The sequence below is a fragment of the Carcharodon carcharias genome (assembly GCF_017639515.1).
Source record: "Carcharodon carcharias isolate sCarCar2 chromosome 35 unlocalized genomic scaffold, sCarCar2.pri SUPER_35_unloc_4, whole genome shotgun sequence".
NCBI lineage: Eukaryota > Metazoa > Chordata > Chondrichthyes > Lamniformes > Lamnidae > Carcharodon > Carcharodon carcharias.
The window spans coordinates 543,720-566,243 of NW_024470720.1; the positions used below are offsets into that span (position 1 = coordinate 543,720).

General features: G+C 56.0%; 2 protein-coding genes across 3 annotated transcripts in view; both read right to left on the reverse strand.

Annotated features, from left to right (window-relative positions):
- Positions 1-2,205: 2,205 nt before the first annotated feature.
- Positions 2,206-17,176, reverse strand: tbc1d25 (TBC1 domain family, member 25). The gene is made up of 6 exons (XM_041181443.1): positions 17,120-17,176; positions 14,357-14,466; positions 12,948-13,102; positions 12,394-12,518; positions 9,525-9,716; positions 2,206-4,972 (listed from the first exon to the last, which is right to left on the reverse strand). Exons 1-6 carry the CDS (start codon positions 17,165-17,167, stop codon positions 3,683-3,685), a joined length of 1,920 nt encoding a protein of 639 aa, XP_041037377.1. The 5' UTR covers positions 17,168-17,176; the 3' UTR covers positions 2,206-3,682.
- Positions 17,177-21,207: 4,031 nt separating this feature from the next.
- The window catches only part of LOC121274244 (ubiquitin-conjugating enzyme E2 N), a 247,310-nt gene continuing 245,993 nt past the window's right edge, over positions 21,208-22,524 (reverse strand). For both annotated transcript variants that reach the window (XM_041181442.1, XM_041181441.1), the window contains one exon: positions 21,208-21,509. In XM_041181442.1, the coding sequence (XP_041037376.1) occupies positions 21,472-21,509 (38 nt within the window). In that variant the 3' untranslated portion in view covers positions 21,208-21,471. The remainder of the gene's footprint in view (positions 21,510-22,524) is intronic.

Below are 22,524 nucleotides of genomic sequence, written 5' to 3' on the forward strand. Positions count from 1 at the left end.
GGATGAGGGACTTCAGTTCTGTGGGGAAGTTGGGACTGTTCTCCTTGGAGAAGAGATTTGATGGTGGGAATTTAATCGAGGTGTTCAAAATCATGAGGGCTCTGGGACAATGTTCTCATTGGCAGAAGGATCGGGAACCAGAGGGACACGGATTTAAGACGATCAGTAAAAGAAGCAACGGAGACGCGAGGAGAAACTTCTTCACACAGCGAGTGGTTAGGATCTGGAACGCGCTGCCTGAGAGTGTGGGGGAGGGGAGGGCCAATCGAGGCTTTCCAAAGGGGAATCGGATAGTTGCCTGAAAAGGAAGAATGTGCAGGACAAACAGCTGGGGAGAGGAAATGGTGAGTTGCTCTTGCAGAGAGATGGCAGAGATATGATAGGCTGAATGGACTCCTTCTGTGGCAGAACTATTCTATAATAGAGTGCAGCAGGTCTGAGAGGAACATAAATGCCAGGGGCCAGTTGGGATGAACCTCTCAGCACTGACCCTCCAACAGTGCGGCGCTCCCTCAGCACTGACCCTCCGACAGCGCGGCGCTCCCTCAGTACTGACCCTCTGACAGCGCGGTGCTCCCTCAGCAGTGACCCTCCGACAGTGCGGTGCTCCCTCAGCACTGACCCTCCGACAGCACGGCGCTCCCTCAGCACTGACCCTCCAACAGTGCGGCACTCACTCAGCACTGACCCTCCGACAGTGCAGCGCTCCCTCAGCACTGACCCTCCGACAGCGCGGCGCTCCCTCAGCACTGACCCTCCGACAGTGCGGCGCTCCCTCAGCACTGACCCTCCGACAGCGCTGCACTCCCTCAGTAACGTCAGTTTGAATTACAGCTAAGTCCCTGTATTTCAGCCATTAGACAAGCTCGTTAGTAACACACATACATCTTGCTGGTTTGTCCCAGCTCTGTTCAATTTAAATCTTTGGCGGGTAGCTCTCTCTTCTCTGCCCCATACGATCTCTCCTCTGATCAAACAGATTACAGTCTCGTAGCCTGACACTCTGTTCCACTGGCTTGGGCTAGAACCAAGGGGGCTGGGCACTCGCCCCTCAACTGGATGTACCAGCCTGCCGCTGATGTCCCTTGGCTGCTTGGCAAGAAGGGCATCGCACCTCTGAGTAGGAAACTGAGTGTGGGGGAGAGAAGGGTGAGGACGTTCAGAGGGTAAGCCAGGGAAAACAAAAAAAAAAGGCACTTTACTGACGCAGGAAACACACACAACCAGATAAAAATGCAACTGGCTTGTTTTAATCAACATAACTTGACTTCACATGGTTTTGCAGGTCCCTTACAGTACCCATGACTGACGACTCACCCTGGTTGAGAATCCTAAAGAGGTGGCGGCCAACCCCTCCCTTAATGCCGCTGAAAGGGGAAGACAGTTCCTTTGGTGATGCCTTACCCAGTCGCATAGCCCAGGGCTGCAGAATCAAGTTCACGAGGTTTGCAGTGTGGGGTGGGGGGGGGAATGCAGGAGACGCTGAATTTTTAATAACTTGGTCCCCTGTTTCACTCAGCCACTCCATGGGCTGTTGTAGAAGGTGGGGGGAGGGGGTTGGGGATTGGGGGTGAGCAACGCACGTATCAGCCCCAAGCGAGGCAGAGATTCCGGCCAGGAAACAGTGCGGATTGGCTTGGACTCTCAACACAGCAAACGTTGTTCAGGGTGATGCACAGGCCCACTAAATAGGGAGCGGGGCAAGAGGGCATGGGTGGGGCGGGCGAGGAGGAGGCAAGAGGGGGCGGGCGAGGAGGGGGCAAGGGGGCGGGCGAGGAGGGGGCAGGCGAGGAGAGGGCAAGGGGCGGGCGAGGAGGGGGCAAGGGGGCAGGCAAGGAGGGGGCAGGCGAGGAGAGGGCAAGGGGGCAGGTGAGGAGGGGGTAAGGGGCCGGGTGAGGAGAGGGCAAGGGGGCAGGTGAGGAGGGGGTAAGGAGGGTGGGCGAGGAGGGGGCAGGCGAGGAGAGGGCAAGGGGGCGGGCGAGGAGGGGGCAAGAGGGCAGGTGAGGAGGGGGTAAGGAGGGTGGGCGAGGAGGGGGCAAGGGGGCGAGCAAGGAGGGGGCAAGGGGGTCGGGCGAGGAGGGGGCGGGGGGGCAGTCGAGGAGGGGGTAAGGAGGGTGGGTGAGGAGGGGCCAAGGGCGCAGGCGAGGAGGGGGCAAGAGGGGGCGGGCGAGGAGGGGGCAAGAGGGGCGGGCGAGGAGGGGGCAAGGGGGGCGGGCGAGGACGGGGCGAGGGAGAAAGTGACTGGGGGTCAAGTGGGAGAGGAAGGGGAGGGAGGGTGAGAAATGGGAGGAGGGGGAAAGCAGAGCGTAAGGGAGGTGCAGGGATCAGTGACGCAACTGCTGTTGTCCCAACGGGGGCAGGACTGGGTTCAGCCAGGTGGGGTGGATTGCAGCTATTGGACTGCAAGGTGCATCGTCCCTGGGTGATGGGTCCCTGCACCCCCTCCCCCACACCCCCCTGGTCCCATGAAGCAACCACCCAAGACGCTCCTGGTCAGCATAGCTCAGGTTCAGACTGGGATAAGCTGCAAAAGTCCCCATCAGACGTTCCCCCACCACCTGTCAAATAACCCCCAAAGCCTTCAGTTGTCGAGCAACCCGCTTCCTGGGCCAAAATCTTCAGAAACAAGGTACGACCTTCGTGGAACCCTGCACGTTAATACTGGTTTGAACAGATTATATACATTGCAACATAATTTAAATATTAAAATTAAATAGTCTCTCCCTCCTGGGTGGCTCTTGCAACACAGCCTCGTGATTGGAGAGATCTGCCCCGCCTTCGGAGGGGAGTAAGCACCGCCAGAGCAGACTCCAAACCCAGCAAGCGCCCTTGGGTGGGTGCCAATGTCTTCCTTTACCCAAATACTGGGCCACTGATGCGGGGGAGGGGGAGAGGGAGGGGGAGGGGCTGGCCACGTAACCCGGACCACCAATCAATTTTGAGGCCGCTCGCCGGGGGGGGGGGGGGTCAGGGGTCACGCCCATCAGTTGCTCCGGATTGGCCGCTTTCCCCTTCCTGCTGGCCTTGCCGCGGCGACTGGACTGAGATAGGGAACTCGGTCGGGCATGGGGGTGGTGGGAGGGGGGGGGTTGCCTGGAACCGCCTGCCTCCCAGCAGCTTGGCGGCCAAGCCGAGGGCAAGCAGGTGGCGGAGAGGGAGCACGTTACCTCGGAGGGCGGTTAGTGTTCTGACAAAATAAAAGTGAGGCTGTCCGGCGCCGACAAGGGGGTCGGGGGTGAAATTTCATCCTCACGGAGAATAGTCTCGAGTGTCGTGACCTCCGCTCTGGTCAGCGGCCGGCGTCCGGTTCCCCCACACCCCTGCCGGCTTCAGGAACCGTGCTGGAGGCGGGGGGGGGGGGGGTAGTTGGCAAAAGAAAAGTAATGAACGGTTCGATTGCAGAAGTCCCGTTGTTTTTAATGCACTTTGCCCACTCACCCATCCCCCTTCTGCAAGCAGCGCTACCGGGAGGTCGCGGGTCACGCCCCCTCTGCCGGGAGGTCGCGGGTCACGCCCCCTCTGCCGGGAGGTCGCGGGTCACGCCCCCTCTGCCGGGAGGTCGCGGGTCACGACCCCTCTGCCGGGAGGTCACGGGTCACGCCCCCTCTGCCGGGAGGTCGCGGGTCACGCCCCCTCTGCCGAGAGGTCGCGGGTCACGCCCCCTCTGCCGGGAGGTTGCCAGTCATGAGGAGGCCGGTGACTCTGCAGCGGCCTCGTCGCCGGCCTCGGAGTCCCACACCTCGGACTGCAGGTAGTCGGCAAAGAGGGCCTTGGCGCGGTGGAGGACCCGGTTGAGGTTCTGCCGGCGGACCAGCCGGTCAAAGTGCATGGCCAGCTCATTGTAGTCCATCTGGCTGCGGACGATGTGGTCGCGGTGCTCCAGCAGCACCGCCAGGCACAGGAAGAGGGCGAAGGGGTTGCCGCGGCCAAACTCCTGGGGCGGGGGCAGGGGGGCCGGCGCCGAGGGGGGTCCCCGCCTGGCGGGGGGGGGACCCCCGCCTCCGGCCTCGGCCTCCCCGTCCGGCGAGGGGCTGCGTCCGTCGGCTGAAGGGTTCAGGGTGGGGGCCGAGGCCGATTTCTTCACCCCCAGGCTCCGGAGGCAGGGGGGTTGGAGGAGGGGTTCCGCCTCCTCCTCCTCCTCCCGGCCGCTCCGGTGCGACTGGAAATCTCCGAAGCTGGACTGCTTGGCCGGCGGCCGGGGGCTCTGGCCCTCCCCACCCCGCCACCGGCCCTCCGCCGTGCCCTCGGCAGCGGACGCCAGCTCGCGGGCGGGCCGGACCATGTGCCGGTGGCGCGAGGCCCCGCCCTCGCCGGTGTCGGCCGGCGCCAACGGGGCGCCGGTCAGCTCCACCTCAGTCTCGGGCGGGTCAGGGGGCAGGGAGCTCCAGGCCACCTCCAGCAGCCGCAGGGCGTCCTCGAAGGCAAACTCCCGCTTCAGCTCCAGCAGCAGCCAGCGGTAGCAGAAGAAGAGTTCATCGGCGCCCCGCGCCAGCAGGTAGGCGTAGAACTCGGGGTCGGTGCGCTGCAGGAGCAGCTTGAGGTGCCGGAACTTGACCGCCATCACCTCGCCGTCCATCTGGAAGTTGGCCTCCAGCCGTTTCATGATGCCGCAGAAGCAGATGTAGGCCTGGCCCTCGTGGTCCATGACCGCCAGGATGGGCGAGGCGATGTCGCTCATGCCCTGGCAGTAGGAGACCCGCGGGTGGGTCAGGGCGTAGGTGATCAGGAGGTCGTGCAGGGCCATGAGGTGGGGGCTGTCCTCCGAGCCGGCGTAGTAAGGGTGGGTCCGGTCCGTCCGCAGCACGTCCTTCAGCACCATGCCGCTCACAAACTCCAAGTCGTCGGGGCTGGCCCGCTCTGCCCACTCACCCTTCAGCCTCTCGTATTCCCGCGTCTTGCGCTTGATGTAGTCCATCCGCTCCTGCCCCGTCAGGCCGTCGGGGTAGACATTCAGCAGGTATCGCCACACCACCTGGGGAGAGCGGGAAGACAAGAGCGCTTAGGGACTCCCACCCACCGGGCTTCATACGCCCACCCCCACCACCCCCCCCCCCCCCTCCCGCTCCTCCTCACCGTGACAGAGCTACCATGGGAATTTCCCTATGTAAACACGTCACGCTATCATGGGAATTTCCCTATGTAAACACGTCACGCTATCATGGGAATTTCCCTATGTAAACACGTCAGGCTATCATGGGAATTTCCCTATGTAAACACGTCACGCTATCATGGGAATTTCCCTATGTAAACACGTCACGCTATCATGGGAATTTCCCTATGTAAACACGTCACGCTATCATGGGAATTTCCCTATGTAAACACGTCACGCTATCATGGGAATTTCCCTATGTAAACACGTCACGCTATCATGGGAATTTCCCTATGTAAACACGTCACGCTATCATGGGAATTTCCCTATGTAAACACGTCAGGCTATCATGGGAATTTCCCTATGTAAACACTTCAGGCTATCATGGGTATTTCCCTATGTAAACACGTCACGCTATCATGGGAATTTCCCTATGTAAACACGTCACGCTATCATGGGAATTTCCCTATGTAAACACGTCACGCTATCATGGGAATTTCCCTATGTAAACACGTCACGTTATCATGGGAATTTCCCTATGTAAACACGTCACGCTATCATGGGAATTTCCCTATGTAAACACGTCACGCTATCATGGGAATTTCCCTATGTAAACACGTCACGCTATCATGGGAATTTCCCTATGTAAACACGTCACGCAGTACCAAAAGTGTGACTTGGTCAGAAAAAAAACGGAAAAGCAAAACATGAACAGTCGCCTGGCGGGGCAGAACTTGAATCGTGCCAAGAGAGGCCCTGTTGCCAAGGTTTTCCTCCCTACAGTCATCAGGACAAGGATGCCAAATTCCAGGCAGTAATAATATATTAAAAAAAACAGAATCAAACGGCATCTTCCTTTGATTGTTCGTAACAGGCAAGAGTACAGACCGTGCCCAACCAGCCCGTGCTTGCAAAGCCCAAAACAAATTGTTTACTAATCGATATGATTCCGTGATTGGACAGCACTTGCTGGACAATCCTGAGCGTGATGATAGTTACACCAGCAACCACTGGAAGGTAACCAGTTGAGCTCGTAACTCGTCGTTAAGTAATGAGGTTCATTTATGCTTGCTGGAAGTGGCACACATCCATAGGCAGGGGCCTGTCCTCTGCAAACCAAAGGACTATGTTCAAGCCTTGCACCATTTCTGAATTACCCGGGAGCTCTGGGAGCCTATAGTTTCCCCGTTGCTTTCACCATGCCAATGCCTCAGCCAATCAGAATCGACTTGCCAACCAATCAGCACCCTTTTCTCCCACAGTATACATTGTTGTGATCGTCTGAAATTTGGCATTCTTGTGTTTGTCCTGAGCGAGAGGCAATATGCCTCCCTTATCACTAAGATTAAACAAAATATGAATTAAATGGAGAGAGGCTAGAGAATGCCATCTTCTCAAAGGCAATTAGGGGTGAGGCAATAAATACTGCCCTCGCCAGCGGCACTCATCCTAAGAGTGATTAAAATAAAGAGGGATACATGGATAGAGGACTGACTAACAAACACTTAGAATTGGGACAAACGGGTCACCTTCCAGTTGGTAAACTGTAACGAGTAGAGTGCAGCAGGGATCAGATCTGAGGCCCCAAACTTTTTACCATCCATATTACTGACTCTGATGAAGGGATCGAGCCAAGTTTGCTGACGATACAAACATAGGTGGGAAAGTAAGTTGTGAGGAGGATACAAAGAGTCTGCAAACGGGATAGGCTAAGCGTGTGGGCTAAAATTTGGCAGCTGGAATGCAATGTGGGCCAATGAGAGGCTGCCCACTTTGGCAGGGAGAATAGAAAAAGCTGTGTGCTGCAGAATGCTACGGTAAAGGGATCTGGGTGTCCTGGGACATGAATCATAAAACGTTAGCATGCAGATACAGCAAGTGATTAGGAAGGCAAGTGGAATGTTGTTCTCTATTGTGAGGGAGATGGAGTATAAAAGTCGGGAATCCTTGCTACAACTGTACAGAGCATTGGTCAGACCGCACCTGGAGCACTGTGTACAGTTTTGGTCTCCTTATTTAAGGAGGGACAGACTCACATTGGAAGCCGTTCACAGAAGGTTCATCCAGCTGATTCCTGGGATGAAGGGGGTTTGTCTTATGGGGAAAGGTTGAGCAGGTTGGGTCTCTACCCATTGGAGTTTAGAAGAATGAGAGGTGATCTTATTGAGACATGTAAAATTCTGAAGGGGGCACTTGACAGGGTGGATGCTGAGGGGATGTTTCCCCCTCGTGGGGCAATCTAGAACGAGGGGAGGGGGCACAGTTTCAGAATATGGGGTCTCCCATTGAAGACGGAGATGAGGAGGAATTTCTTCTCCCAGAGGGTGGTCAGTCTGTGGAATTCTGTCCCCCAGAGAGCAGCGGAGGCCGGCTCACTGAATATATTCAAGGTCGAGTTAGACAGGTTTCTGATCGACGAGCGAGTCGAGGTTTATGTTGGGATGGAGGGGTTGGGGGGGGGGAAGAGACAGGAAGATGGAGTTGAGGCCACAGTCAGGTCAGACATGATTTTATTGAATGGCGGAGCAGGCTCGAGGGGCTGAATGGCCTACATCTGCTCTGAATTCTTAAGCTTTGTTCTCGAGGACTCTGAAACGAAGGCTGAATTGTGTCTTGTCTTACAGCCCAGCCTTCCACCCCATAAAGATTCAAGTGCAAAGCCTCAGGGGGGGCTCAGCTATCTTGATACCAGGATGAGACACTTCGGTTCATGTGGAGAGACTGGAGAAGGTTGTTCTCCTTAGAGCAGAGAAGGCTAAGGGGGAGATTGAATCGAGGCGTTCAAAATCACGAGGGGGGGTTTCAATAGAGTAAATGAGGAGAAATTATTTCCAGTGGCAGGAGGGTCGGTAACCAGAGGGGAACATAGAGAATCGATAAAAGATCCAGAGTGGGGGGGAGACGAGGAGAATGTGTTTGACGCAGCGAGTTGTGGTGATCTGGAAGGCGCTGCCTGACAGGGCGGTGGAAGCAGATTCAATAGGAACGTTCAAAAGGGGGAATTGGAAAAATACTCGAAGGGGGAAAATTCACAGGGGTGTGTGGGGGGAAAGAGCGGGGGAGGTGGGGAAGAAGAGTGGGATGAATTGGATAACTCTTTCAAAGGGCTGGCACAGGCATCTTTGGGCTGAATGGCCTCCTCTTGTGCTCAAAACATCAGTTTGCTTCCTTCCACAGTCTCTGGGCGATTACCTCACCCATAAATGCCCCTGTATTTTCCCAACTACAAAGGCTCAGTAGAATTAGGATCAGGTGGAGGCCATTCAGCCCCACCGAGCCTGCTCCACCGTCCAATACAAGCGTGGATGATCTTCTACCTCGACTCCACTTTCCCCGCCCTGCCCCTCGGCGTCCGAACGCCTCTCGCACTCCGCCTCGAATACACTCCCGGCGACCGAGCTTCCTCCGGGGTCGAGAATTCCAAAGATTCGCGGCCCTGGGAGTCGAGGGATTTCTCCTCATCTCAGTCCAAAATGGCCAACCCCTTGCCCTGAGGCTGTGACCCCTCCCCGCACCGCGTTCTAGGCTCTGGGGCCAAGGAGGTCGGGGAGGTCGGGGAGGGGGCAGGTGGAAACAGCGTCGTCCCTGTCAAAAAGCCCTTCAGAATTTTATACGTTTCAGCGAGGTCACCTCTCAGTCTCCGAAACTCTGGGGTAACGGCAGCCCGTTCCACTCGATCCCTCCTGGCTGAGCAATCCCTTCATCCCAGGGATCAGTCCGGGGAACCTTCGCTGCGCTCTCTCTGGGGGGAGGAAAGTACGTTCTGAAGAGGAGTCACGCAGACTCGAAACGTCAACTCCGTTTCTCTCCCGGCAGATGCTGCCAGACCCGCTGAGGTCTTCCAGCATTTTCTGTTTTAACTTCGGATTTCCAGCGTCCGCAGTATTTTCCTTATATTCTTCCTTAGGTGAGGGACCAAAACTGTGCACAGTAATCCAGATGCACGTTCATCAGAGCGCGGCACACATCTCCACTTTTAGACTCCAATTCCTTTGCAATAAAGGCTAACATGTCATTTGACTTCCTAATGACGTGCTGCAGTTGAATAGCACCTCCAAGGCCACTCAATCCCCCAGCTCGAGGGAGATGGCTAACTTGCCTCGCCACCCAGTCTCACCCGGCACACCCTCCGACCCCAGCTTTATACCCCGTCCGTCCCGGCAGCGACCCCCGTTTCTCCGGCTGACGGCCGGGGGGAGAGCCGGACCCTGGCGGGGCGAGCGGGCTGTTCGGCCATGAGGGCATCGCACCTGCGAGCAACTGCGTCGTGGCACGAGGAGAGGCACCGAGTGAGGTACTGCCATGAGGGAGAGCTAGCACGAGGCAGGGGGAGGTGACGGAAGGAAGGAGTGAGGGCTTTATAGAGGTGCCGGGGGTGGGAAGGGGGGGCAGGGGGGGGTGGCAAGAGGTGGGAGGGTGCAGAAAGCCCACAAACCTTGCGCAGTGCGGGTTCTACGCCGCCGTGATAGATCCGGAGGCGCAGCTCTTCGGGCCGGCACAGCTGCCCCTCATGGTTGAGGTAGGTGTGGAACTCAGCGTCGCTCAGGGGCGGTTTAAAGGGTTTCACTGCCTCCTCACTGCTCGACCAGCTAAGCACCTGCTGCACCTTCGAGATGGTTCGACCAACCTGTGCGAAGGAGCAGAGCAGCATGTTAGATACAGAGTAAAGCTCCCTCTACACCGTCCCCATCAAACACTCCCAGGACAGGTACAGCACGGGGTTAGATACAGAGTAAAGCTCCCTCTACACAGTCCCCATCAAACACTCCCAGGACAGGTACAGCACGGGGTTAGATACAGAGTAAAGCTCCTCTACACCGTCCCCATCAAACACTCCCAGGACAGGTACAGCACTGGGTTAGATACAGAGTAAAGCTCCCTCTACACCGTCCCCATCAAACACTCCCAGGACAGGTACAGCACGGGGTTAGACACAGAGTAAAGCTCCCTCTACACCGTCCCCATCAAACACTCCCAGGACAGGTACAGCACGGGGTTAGATACAGAGTAAAGTTCCCTCTACACAGTCCCCATCAAACACTCCCAGGACAGGTACAGCACGGGGTTAGATACAGAGTAAAGCTCCCTCTACACCGTCCCCATCAAACACTCCCAGGACAGGTACAGCATGGGTTAGATACAGAGTAAAGCTCCCTCTACACCGTCCCCATCAAACACTCCCAGGACAGGTACAGCACTGGGTTAGATACAGAGTAAAGCTCCCTCTACACCGTCCCCATCAAACACTCCCAGGACAGGTACAGCACTGGGTTAGATACAGAGTAAAGCTACCTCTACACCGTCCCCATCAAACACTCCCAGGACAGGTACAGCACGGGGTTAGATACAGAGTAAAGCTCCCTCTACACTGTCCCCATCAAACACTCCCAGGACAGGTACAGCACTGGGTTAGATACAGAGTAAAGCTACCTCTACACCGTCCCCATCAAACACTCCCAGGACAGGTGCAGCACGGGGTTAGATACAGAGTAAAGTTCCCTCTACACAGTCCCCATCAAACACTCCCAGGACAGGTACAGCACGGGGTTAGATACAGAGTAAAGCTCCCTCTACACCGTCCCCATCAAACACTCCCAGGACAGGTACAGCATGGGGTTAGATACAGAGTAAAGCTCCCTCTACACCGTCCCCATCAAACACTCCCAGGACAGGTACAGCACTGGGTTAGATACAGAGTAAAGCTCCCTCTACACCGTCCCCATCAAACACTCCCAGGACAGGTACAGCACTGGGTTAGATACAGAGTAAAGCTACCTCTACACCGTCCCCATCAAACACTCCCAGGACAGGTACAGCACGGGGTTAGATACAGAGTAAAGCTCCCTCTACACCCTCCCCATCAAACACTCCCAGGACAGGTACAGCACGGGGTTAGACACAGAGTAAAGCTCCCTCTACACCGTCCCCATCAAACACTCCCAGGACAGGTACAGCACGGGGTTAGATACAGAGTAAAGTTCCCTCTACACAGTCCCCATCAAACACTCCCAGGACAGGTACAGCACGGGGTTAGATACAGAGTAAAGCTCCCTCTACACCGTCCCCATCAAACACTCCCAGGACAGGTACAGCACTGGGTTAGATACAGAGTAAAGCTCCCTCTGCATTGTCCCCATCAAACACTCCCAGGACAGGTACAGCACTGGGTTAGATACAGAGTAAAGCTCCCTCTACACCGTCCCCATCAAACACTCCCAGGACAGGTACAGCACGGGGTTAGATACAGAGTAAAGCTCCCTCTACACCGTCCCCATCAAACACTCCCAGGACAGGTACAGCACGGGGTTAGATACAGAGTAAATCTCCCTCTACACCGTCCCCATCAAACACTCCCAGGACAGGTACAGCACGGGGTTAGATACAGAGTAAAGCTCCCTCTACACTGTCCCCATCAAACACTCCCAGGACAGGTACAGCACGGGCTTAGATACAGAGTAAAGCTCCCTCTACACCGTCCCCATCAAACACTCCCAGGACAGGTACAGCACGGGGTTAGATACAGAGTAAAGCTCTCTGTACACCGCCCCCATTAAACACTCCCAGGACAGGTAGAGCACGGGGTTAGCTACAGAGTAAAGCTCCCTCTACACCGTCCCCATCAAACACTCCCAGGACAGGTAGAGCACGGGGTTAGCTACAGAGTAAAGCTCCCTCTACACTCTCCCCATCAAACACTCCCAGGACAGGTACAGCACGGGGTTAGATACGGAGTGAAGCTCCCTCTACACTGTCCGCATCAAACGCTCCCAGGACAGGTACAGCACGGGGTTAGATACAGAGTAAAGCTCCCTCTACACAGCCCCCATCAAACACTCCCAGGACAGATAGAGCACGGGGTTAGATACAGGGTAAAACTCCCTCTACACCGCCCTCATCAAACACTCCCAGAACAGGTACAGCAGTGGTTTAGATAAACAGTGCGGCGCTCCCTCAGCACTGACCCTCCGACAGCGCGGCGCTCCCTCAGCACTGACCCTCCGACAGCGCGGCGTTCCCTCAGCACTGACCCTCCGACAGCGCGGCGCTCCCTCAGCACTGACCCTCCGACAGCGCGGCGTTCCCTCAGCACTGACCCTCCGACAGCGCGGCGCTTCCTCAGCACTGACCCTCCGACAGTGCGGCGCTCCCTCAGCACTGACCCTCCGACAGAGCGGCGCTCCCTCAGCACTGACCCTCCGACATGGCGGCGCTCCCTCAGCACTGACCCTTCAGCGCTGACAGAAGGATGAGAGCTGGGTTGGCACTGGACGCTGTCCCTGGGCAGTGAGGCTCCACACACTAACCTGGGAGATGATGGACTGTGTTAGAGGATGTGTCGAGGCAGCGAAGGAGCGTTTCTCCGGTGTCAGGAGGTCGGAGCCGATTACATCCTTCGGGCTGATGATATCCCAGTCTTCAAGGAGGGGGCCTGAGGGGGGGAGGGGGGAGGGAGGGAGAAAAGGGGGTCATGCCCCATCATTACATTTGATGCCTCCCTACACCAATAACCAACAGCCAATTCTAAAACACAAAACCAATTGACAAGTCTCTTCAACTTTCGCTCACAGATCCCATGTCAGCCTCGCAGCCCACACTCCAGTGACCCACATATTCGACCACGGGAGGCATCGCACCGAAACCCAATCCTTCCGACTGCCGCACTTTTGACGGCGATGGATCAGGGGCACAAACCATGGTTGCCTCCCCCATCCTGGCCACTCGAGTCCGGACAGGGATGAGGCTGGGCGCAGTGAACTTTCCCTCCCTCCCTCCCCCGCCCTGGGGTGGTCCATTCAGCACCAGGCCGCTGTTGGAGCTGGCAGCTTTCCTGAGCTCCCCACGGCCCTCCGATACTCACTGTCTTCGGAGGGCTTGATGTCGACTTTGAGCTGGAGCTGGGCTTTGGAGAGACTGCTGAAGGCCACATCCAGGTCCCAGTCCGATTGCAAGGACAGGTAAACCTCCTGACTGGGTTTCTCCGGAGACAGGTAGCTTATAACAAAATTCTTCTTCCTGTCCGACAATCAGGAAATAGGAGACATTTACTGCACAGGAAGCTGCCACTGACAGGGGGGGTCGGTACTGAGTGAGCGCCACACTGTCGGAGGGTCAGGACTGAGGGAGCGCCGCGCTGTCGGAGGGTCAGTGCTGAGGGAGCGCCGTACTGTCGGAGGGTCAGTGCTGAGGGAGCGCCGCACTGTCGGAGGGTCAGTGCTGAGGGAGCGCCGCGCTGTCGGAGGGTCAGTGCTGAGGGAGCGCCGCGCTGTCGGAGGGTCAGTGCTGAGGGAGCGCCGCGCTGTCGGAGGGTCAGTGCTGAGGGAGCGCCGCGCTGTCGGAGGGTCAGTGCTGAGGGAGCGCCGCGCTGTCGGAGGGTCAGTGCTGAGGGAGCGCCGCGCTGTCGGAGGGTCAGTGCTGAGGGAGCGCCGCGCTGTCGGAGGGTCAGTGCTGAGGAAGTACTGTCTTTGCTGCTCTGTTTTTTCTCAGACCAGGCAGCGAATCAGGGCACGTGGACAGGTATGAGGGGGATAGAGTGTGAAACTGAAGTTAATGGTTAATCCGGAGTCAAGGTTAGGCCGGGACTAAATGAGTGCGATTGATAACCTCAGCTAACATCCTGCAAACATTCTGGCAACTCCGTGAGAATTGAACAGTCCACGTCATTCTCCAGGTCTTAACAACTGTTTACAAACTGATAACCATCACAATCTCATTCACATTGCCAACTGAACTGTGTGTGGTGTTTCTGCCCCTCTTCTGCCCCCTCTCACAGCCCCCCTTCATCTCCCCCTTACCCTCCTCTTCATCTCCCCTTATTCCCACACCCTTCTATTCCTTTCTCTCTGAAGTGTTTATCTAGCCTCCCTCTTAAACACATCGACACTATTCACCTTGACCACTCCTGTTCCACATTCTCCCCACTCTCTGGGTAAAGACGTCTCTCCTGAATTCCCCCCTCGATTGGATTTATTAGTGACTATCTTATATTGATGGCCCCCTAGTTCTGGTCTCGCCCCGCCCCACAAATGGAAACATCTTCTCTACGTCGACCCTATCGAAACCCCCTTCATCATTTTAAAGAGCTCGAACAGGTCACCCCCTCAGCCTCCTCTTTTCTAGAGATAACAGCCCCGGCCTGATCAATCTTTCCTGATAAGATTTCACCTCTCCGTCCATTGTAAATGATTATTACTGCACCTTCTCAAAGCTCTTGCCAATCGCTGGCACCCTCAGCCTGGATGCCAAGCTGCCTGGCCCCTCTGTACTCACCCGCTTAAATCGAAAGCCCGAATCAGGATATGCTGGAGGACTTCGAAGGAGGTGATCTGGGGGTCAACAGCAAACGAGCGGAACTCAGGCTGCAGTGAACCTTCGCATTTCTGTCCCAGAAAGAGGAAACCGTTATTAATCGCTGAAGAACATGGTGTTTTTATTCAGCATTTGCTGCCCATCCCTAAATGCCCCTTGAGAAGGTGGGGGGGGGTGAGCTGTCTACTTGAGCAGCTGCAGTCCATGTGGTGTAGGTACACCCCCAGTGCCGTTAGGGAGGGAGTGCTAGGGATTTTGACCCAGCGACAGTGAAGGAACGATCGATATGTTTCCAAGTCGAGATGGTGAGTGGGGCTCGGAGGGGAACTTGCAGGTGGTGGTGTTCCCCATGTGTCTGCTGCCCGTGTCCTTCTAGATGGTAGCGGCCGTGGGTTTGGGTGGCGTTGTCGAAGGAGCCTTGGCGAGTTGCTGCAGTGCATCTTGTAGATGGTACACACACTGCTGCCCCTGTACGTCGGTGGTGGAGGGAGCGAATGTTTGTGGATGGGGTGCCAATCAAGTGGGGCTGCTTTGTCCTGGATGCAGGACCACACCGTGCGGGGTCACCAGCTTTGTGGTAAATGATAACTTGGAGAATGGGAGAGAACCTTGGAACCACTGTAGTCCGTGTGGTGTAGGGGAGTGCACATGCACCGCTGTGCACACTGGCACACACGCACCAGCCATGTTGTTTCAGGTGGATCAATCCTTTGTGTTGTTACAACCGACTCAGAGTAAATCACACTGATCGACAGACAGCGAGACACTGAGAGTGGGGGGAGATGGTGGCGGGGGGGACGGTGACAACAGGGAGGGAGGAGATGGTGATGGGTGAGGGGGAGAAGATGGTGACGGGGGAAGGGGGGGGTTTACACCCTCTGGGACTGCACTCCCCCCTTTCCCCCACCAGCCCCTCCCAGCCCCTCCCAGTCCTCCGGGAGGTTTGTGTGTGGGGTATTTCTCATCTCCCCCCGCCCCCACCGTCTCTATCTCTCCAGTGCCTGGGTTCTCACTCTCACCCCCCTCCCAATCTCCTCCCACACTCTCTCTCCTGAGGGGGCTATTTCTCTGGTTCTCTCTCCATCACCTGCGCTCAGGCTTTGACCACCCACCCACAATCTCTCACTATAGGGGATATAGATATACCCCCAGGGGGGTATTTCTCCATTACTTGCACCCTCTCACCACCTCACAGTCTCTCTATAGCGGGTATATCTATCGCCCGAGGGGGTATATCTCCATTACCTGCACTCTCACCCTCACCTCCCCCAATCTCTCTCCGAAGGAGGTATATCTACCCCCATGAGGGGGTATATCTCCATTACTTGCACTCTTACCCTCACCACCCCCAGTCTCTCTCTATAGGGGGTATATCTACCCCTTTGAGGGGGTATATCTCCATTACTTGCACAATCCCCCTCACCAGCCCCAGTCTCTCTATAGGGGGTATATCTCCCCCGCCCCCCCCCCCCCCTCCACAGGGGGTATTTCTCTATTACCTGCACCCTCACCACCCCCAGTCTCCCTCTATAGGGAGTATATCTCCACCCCACCCACAGGGGGTATTTCTCTATTACCTGCACCCTCACCACCCCCAGTCTCTCTCTAGGGGGTATATCTACCCCCATGAGGGGGTATATCTCCATTTCTTGCAATCTCACCCTCACCAGCCCCAGTCTCTCTCTATAGGGGGTATATCTTCCCTCCCCCCCCCACTCCCACAGGGGGTATTTCTCTATTACCTGCACCCTCACCAGCCCTAGTCTCTCTCTATAGGGGGTATATCTACCCCCCCCCACCCACAGGGGTATTTCTCTATTAACTGCACCCTCACCAGCCCCAGTCTCTCTCTATAGGGGGTATATCTCCACACCCCCCCCCACACACAGGGGGTATTTTGCTATTACTTGCACCCTCACCAGCCCCAGTCTCTCTCTATAGGGGATACATCTATACCCCTGAGGGGGTATTTCTCCATTACCTGCACTCTCACCCTCACCAGCCCCAGTCTCTCTCTATAGGGGGTATATCTTCCCCACCCCACCCTTCACACAGGGGGTATTTCTCTATTACCTGCACCCTCACCAGCCCCAGTCTCTCTCTATAGGGGGTATATCTCCACACCCCCCCCACACACAGGGGGTATTTTGCTATTACTTGCACCCTCACCAGCCCCAGTCTCTCTCTATAGGGGATACATCTATACCCCTGAGGGGGTATTTCTCCATTACCTGCACTCTCACCCTCACCAGCCCCAGTCTCTCTCTATAGGGGGTATATCTTCCCCACCCCACCCTTCACACAGGGGGTATTTCTCTATTACCTGCACCCTCACCAGCCCTAGTCTCTCTCTATAGGGGGTATATCTCCCCCCCACCCCCACAGGGGGTATTTTGCTATTACCTGCACCTTCACCACCCCCAGTCTCTCTCTATAGGGGGTATATCTCCCCCCCACCCACAGGGGGTATTTCTCTATTACTTGCACTCTCACCCTCACCACCCCCAGTCTCTCTCTATAGGGGGTATATCTCCCACCCCCCCACAGGGGGTATTTCGCTATTACCTGCACCCTCACTATCCCCAGTCTCTCTCTATAGGGGGTATATCTTCCCCACTCCCACCCCACACAGGGGGTATTTCCCCATTACTTGCACTCTCACCAGCCCCAATCTCTCTCCGAAGGAGGTATATCTACACCCCTGAGGGGGTATTTCTCCATTACCTGTACTCTCACCCTCACCACCTCCCAATCCTCCGCCGCCGCCGCCATTCTCTCTGTGTACATTCCCCCCGGAAATTACCTCACCCTGCACAGCATCACTTCCGGGAGGGAGCAGGACGCACCGTCTCTATGGTAACGGGGCAGGGCCAGAGAGAGAGAGAGAGAGAGAGAGGGCGGGACAGGACCGGCAGTCTCCATGGTAACGGGGCTGGGCCCAGGGGAGGGGATGGCACCGACAGTCTCGGCGGTAACAGGAGGTGGGCGGGGCCAGAGCTGGGGAGGCGGGGACAGCACCGACAGCCTCGGCGGTAACATGAGGTGGGCGGGGCCAGGGCTGGGGAGGCGGGGACAGCGACCTCCAGCCTCCATGGTGACATGGCAGGGCTCAGGGGATGGAGTGGGTGGGGCCCAGTGGAGGGGCGGACGTCAGACACGGAGTGGGTGGGGCCCGTTGGGGGGGGCGGGGCCCAGAAATGGGTGTCCGGGCACATGGACGGACAAGCTCCGTGGGAATGGGGCTGGTCTCATAGAAGGGGGCGGAGCCCAGAAGGAGTGGGTGGGGCCAAGGGAACGAGACAGAGCCCAGCGGAGTTAGGCGGGGTCCAGACTGGGAGGGGGCGGGCCGCTCCCCCGGCGGGCCCCTCCCCCTCCCAGGAGAATGCAGGATGTGGGTGAGGCCATTCAGCCCCTCTCAGGGGAATGCAGGGTGTGGGTGAGGCCATTCAGCCCCTCTCAGGGGAATGCAGGATGTGGGTGAGGCCATTCAGCCCCTCTCAGGGGAATGCAGGGTGTGGGTGAGGCCATTCAGCCCCTCTCAGGGGAATGCAGGGTGTGGGTGAGGCCATTCAGCCCCTCTCAGGGGAATGCAGGGTGTGGGTGAGGCCATTCAGCCCCTCTCAGGGGAATGCAGGGTGTGGGTGAGGCCATTCAGCCCCTCTCAGGGGAATGCAGGGTGTGGGTGAGGCCATTCAGCCCCTCTCAGGGAATGCAGGGTGTGGGTGAGGCCATTCAGCCCCTCTCAGGGGAATGCAGGGTGTGGGTGAGGCCATTCAGCCCCTCTCAGGGGAATGCAGGGTGTGGGTGAGGCCATTCAGCCCCTCTCAGGGGAATGCAGGGTGTGGGTGAGGCCATTCAGCCCCTCTCAGGGGAATGCAGGGTGTGGGTGAGGCCATTCAGCCCCTCTCAGGGGAATGCAGGGTGTGGGTGAGGCCATTCAGCCCCTCTCAGGGGAATGCAGGGTGTGGGTGAGGCCATTCAGCCCCTCTCAGGGGAATGCAGGGTGTGGGTGAGGCCATTCAGCCCCTCAGGGGAATGCTGGGTGTGGGTGAGGCCATTCAGCCCCTCTCAGGGGAATGCAGGGTGTGGGTGAGGCCATTCAGCCCTTCAGGGGAATGCAGGGTGTGCGTGAGGCCATTCAGCCCCTCTCAGGGGAATGCAGAATCTGGGTGAGGCCATTCAGCCCCTCTCAGGGATTGCAGAGTGTGGGTGAGGACATTCAGCCCTTCTCAGGGGAATGCAGGGTGTGGGTGAGGCCATTCAGCCCTTCAGGGGAATGCAGGGTGTGGGTGAGGCCATTCAGCCCCTCAGGGGAATGCAGGGTGTGGGTGAGGCCATTCAGCCCCTCTCAGGGGAATGCAGAGTCTGGGTGAGGCCATTCAGCCCCTCTCAGGGATTGCAGAGTGTGGGTGAGGACATTCAGCCCTTCTCAGGGGAATGCAGGGTGTGGGTGAGGCCATTCAGCCCCTCTCAGGGGAATGCAGGGTGTGGTTGCGGCCATTCAGCCCCTCTCAGGGGAGTACAGGATGAACGTGAGGCCATTCAGACCCTCTCAGGGATTGCAGTGTGTAGATGAGACCATTCAGCCCCTCTCAGGGGAATGCAGCTTGTGGATGAGACCATTCAGCCCCATCAAGGGGAGGGTTTGGATAAGGTCTTTCATCCCCTCAGGGAAGGTGATGGTGTAAATTAGGCCATTCTGCCCATCTCAGGGAAATGCCAGGTGTAGGTGAGGCCATTCAGCCCTTCTCAGGGGAATGCCGGGTGCGGATGAGTCCATTCAGCCCATCTCTGTGGGAATGCAGAGTGTGGGGTGAGGCCATTCAGCCCCTCAGGGGAATGCAGCATGTGGGTGAGGCCATTCAGCCCCTCAGGGGAATGCAGCATGTGGGTGAGGCCATTCAGCCCCTCTCAGGGGAATGCAGCATGTGGGTGAGGCCATTCAGCCCCTCTCAGGGGAAGGGCGGGTGTAGATGAGACCATTCAGCTCTTCTCACATGACCTGGGTTGGGCTGAGGAGACATCAATCGAAGTCCCCGAGGAGTAGATGCCTTCAACCACCCCCAACCCTGGCATTTTGTCTCAGTTAATGCAGCACTGGCATTATTTTGCTATCTCTTGGATCCCAGTTTGTTGAACAATTCTGGGATTTTCTCCTCCAGCCCAGTATCCCTTCCCTTCAGCATCAACAAAGCCTCCTTTAGCCAAACTGCCCAGTTCACATGTGCCGGCCCAGGTGAGAAATCTCATGATTCACTCCAAAAATCTCGCGGACAGTTTCATTCCAATGAAAAAGGTATTCCATCCACTTAGGACCACTTCAACTTTTATTGTCTGATTCTTTCTTTCAAAGTACTTATTTCATTAGTTCTTGACATGTTGCTTCCTTCTGTGTAATTATCTTGTTTGCAAATAGATCTGACTATTGCTCTTAACCTGAAAGTAAGTATGTAGCAATTTCACATTTACTCTGATTTAGAAAAGACACAAGTGTGTGCCTGTAGTGACAATTCCATCTGGGGTTTCTGGGGTGTTATACAACAATTAGTAAGTCTAATTAATTATAATTAATACTGATATGTGGTTTTTCAACATGGGAAGGACTGACTGTTAATGGAAACCTGATCTCAGTGGTGAGCAATAGACAAACGTGGCCTTGACTAAATGGGGTTCCTGCCCCAATCATTATCCAGCAATTCCTGTGTAAAACCAGGTGAGCATACTGCAGCTACATATCATGCAGGGGTAAAGACTCTCCCAGGGCAGGTACAGCACGGGGATAGATACAGAGTAAAGCTCCCTCTACACCGTCCCCATCAAACACTCCCAGGGCAGGTACAGCACGGGGTTAGATACAGAGTAAAGCTCCCTCTACACTGTCCCCATCAAACACTCCCAGGACAGGTACAGCACGGGGTTAGATACAGAGTATAGCTCCCTCTACACCGTCCCCATCAAACACTCCCAGGGCAGGTACAGCACGGGGTTAGATACAGAGTAAAGCTCCCTCTACACTGTCTCCATCAAACACTCCCAGGACAGGTACAGCACGGGGTTAGATACAGAGTAAACCTCCCTCTACACTGTCCCCATCAAACACTCCCAGGACAGGTACAGCACGGGGTTAGATACAGAGTAAAGCTCCCTCTACACCGTCCCCATCAAACACTCTCAGGACAGGTACAGCATGGGGTTAGATACAGAGTAAAGCTCCCTCTACACTGTCCCCATCAAACACTCCCAGGACAGGTACAGCACCGGGTTAGATACAGAGTAAAGCTCCTGCTGCATTGTCCTATCTGAATCAGCGTGAAAATCTGACCCGTTTAGCTGAGTCTGTGGGTGGAGATTTAATCTGGTGCAACTCAGGTTCTACTCCCAAGGAACGAGACTGACCCCTTGAGCTCCCTTCATACCGGAGCCGCCAATAATAGAATCCGAGAATCACAATGCACAGGAGGGGGCCGTTCAGCCCATCATGCCAGTGACGGCTCTTTGAAAGATCTAGCCCATTAACCCCACTACCCCACCCCCGGCTCTTTCCCCCCCAACACACCCTGTGAATTTTTCCCCTTCGAGTATTTCTCCAATTCCCCCCTTTTTGAACGTTCCTATTGAATCTGCTTCCACCGCCCTTTCAGGCAGCGCCTTCCAGATCACAACAACTCGCTGCGTCAAAAAGATAAATCGAGCTCCCTCCCATCTTTTTTTTTGGCCGAGTACCTGAATTGCTCCTATCGTGACTGTACCGCCCGCTTGCGGAGTGGAGCAGTGGCAGAAGCAGCTTCAGAGAAAGACGCAGTGGCAGCCAGTGACAGTCAGAAACCATACAATGATATATTGATATCTACATCATACACAGCAGAACACCTGGTCCCCGTGCAAAAAAGGAGGCACGGGCATTTCCAAACAGAACCAGGATATAAATAATGGGACCAGATTCCGGAGCTCCGCAGCCACTGTACATCCGGAGAGGTCACGGGAGGTGGGGCAGAGCTTGCCGAGACAGGCGGAGTGAAGTTGGGGTGCGAAGGGAGGGGCGTCGTTCGAAGTTACAAGTCGTAGGCACCATCATCTTAACTACTCATGGCGTACAGTTTGGTCCATGCTCGGGCTGGAACAGAAAGTAACATGGATTAAGGGGACGTGTCCTCAAGACATTTACCGGCGACTCTGCCTCTCCCTCCACCAATTCACCCCCTAACCCTTTCTCAAGGTGCTGGCTCTCACCGGGAGGCAGTTCCATCCATCCGAAGACCTCTCCGCTTATTCTGAGTGTGGGAGCATCTCATTAGACACAGAGTTAAGCTCCCTCGACACTGTCTCCTTCAAACACTCCCAGGACAGGTACAGCACGGGGTTAGATACAGAGTAAAGTTCCCTCTACACTGTCCCCATCAAACACTCCCAGGATAGGTACAGCACGGGGTTAGATACAGAGTAAAACTCCCTCTACACCGTCCCCATCAAACACTCCCAGGGCAGGTACAGCACGGGGTTAGGTACAGAGTAAAGCTCCCTCTACACTGTCCCCATCAAACACTCCCAGGACAGGTATAGCACAGGGTTAGATACAGAGTAAATCTCCCTCTACACCGACCCCATCAAACACTCCCAGGACAGGTACAGCACGGGGTTAGATACAGAGTAAAGCTCCCTCTATACTGTCCCCATCAAATACTCCCAGGACAGGTACAGCACGGGGTTAGATACAGAGTAAAGCTCCCTCTACACCGTCCCCATCAAACACTCCCAGGACAGATACAGCACGGGTGTGGGAGAATAAAATACATCTACAGGACAACTAAGGGTTAAACGGTTAAAACCATAGTGGAATCCTAGAGCACAGTTCCCTCCTTTGTTCTCACAGGTACACATGCAGCTGCCAGCTCATTGAACAGGGAAGAAGAAGAGAAGTATCATAAACAAGCTTCCTAGAATCCTTGAGGCAAGCCTGGGATGTCTGCCCCAACACAAAGAGACAGGATCAAGCAATGGTCATCTGTTCTCTAGAATGTCCACCTCCTAGCACTAAAGATAAGGTCAAGCAGGGTCATCTATTCTCTGTCTCACTTTTTATCACCAGATGGGCTCCTCCTAAGAACCTGTGTAGTCATAAACTAGAATAG

Bases quoted from the DNA above. Each gene is read 5' to 3' on its own strand.
- tbc1d25 (XM_041181443.1), bottom strand. From the start codon at position 17,167: ATGGCGGCGGCGGCGGAGGATTGGGAGGTGGTGAGGGTGAGAGTACAG. The intron at 12,519-12,947 runs GTGAGTATCGGA...TCCCCCCCTCAG, and splicing joins CATCAAGCCCTCCGAAGACA to GCCCCCTCCTTGAAGACTGG. The intron at 9,717-12,393 runs GTTAGTGTGTGG...TCCTTCGCACAG, and splicing joins CACAGTCCATCATCTCCCAG to GTTGGTCGAACCATCTCGAA.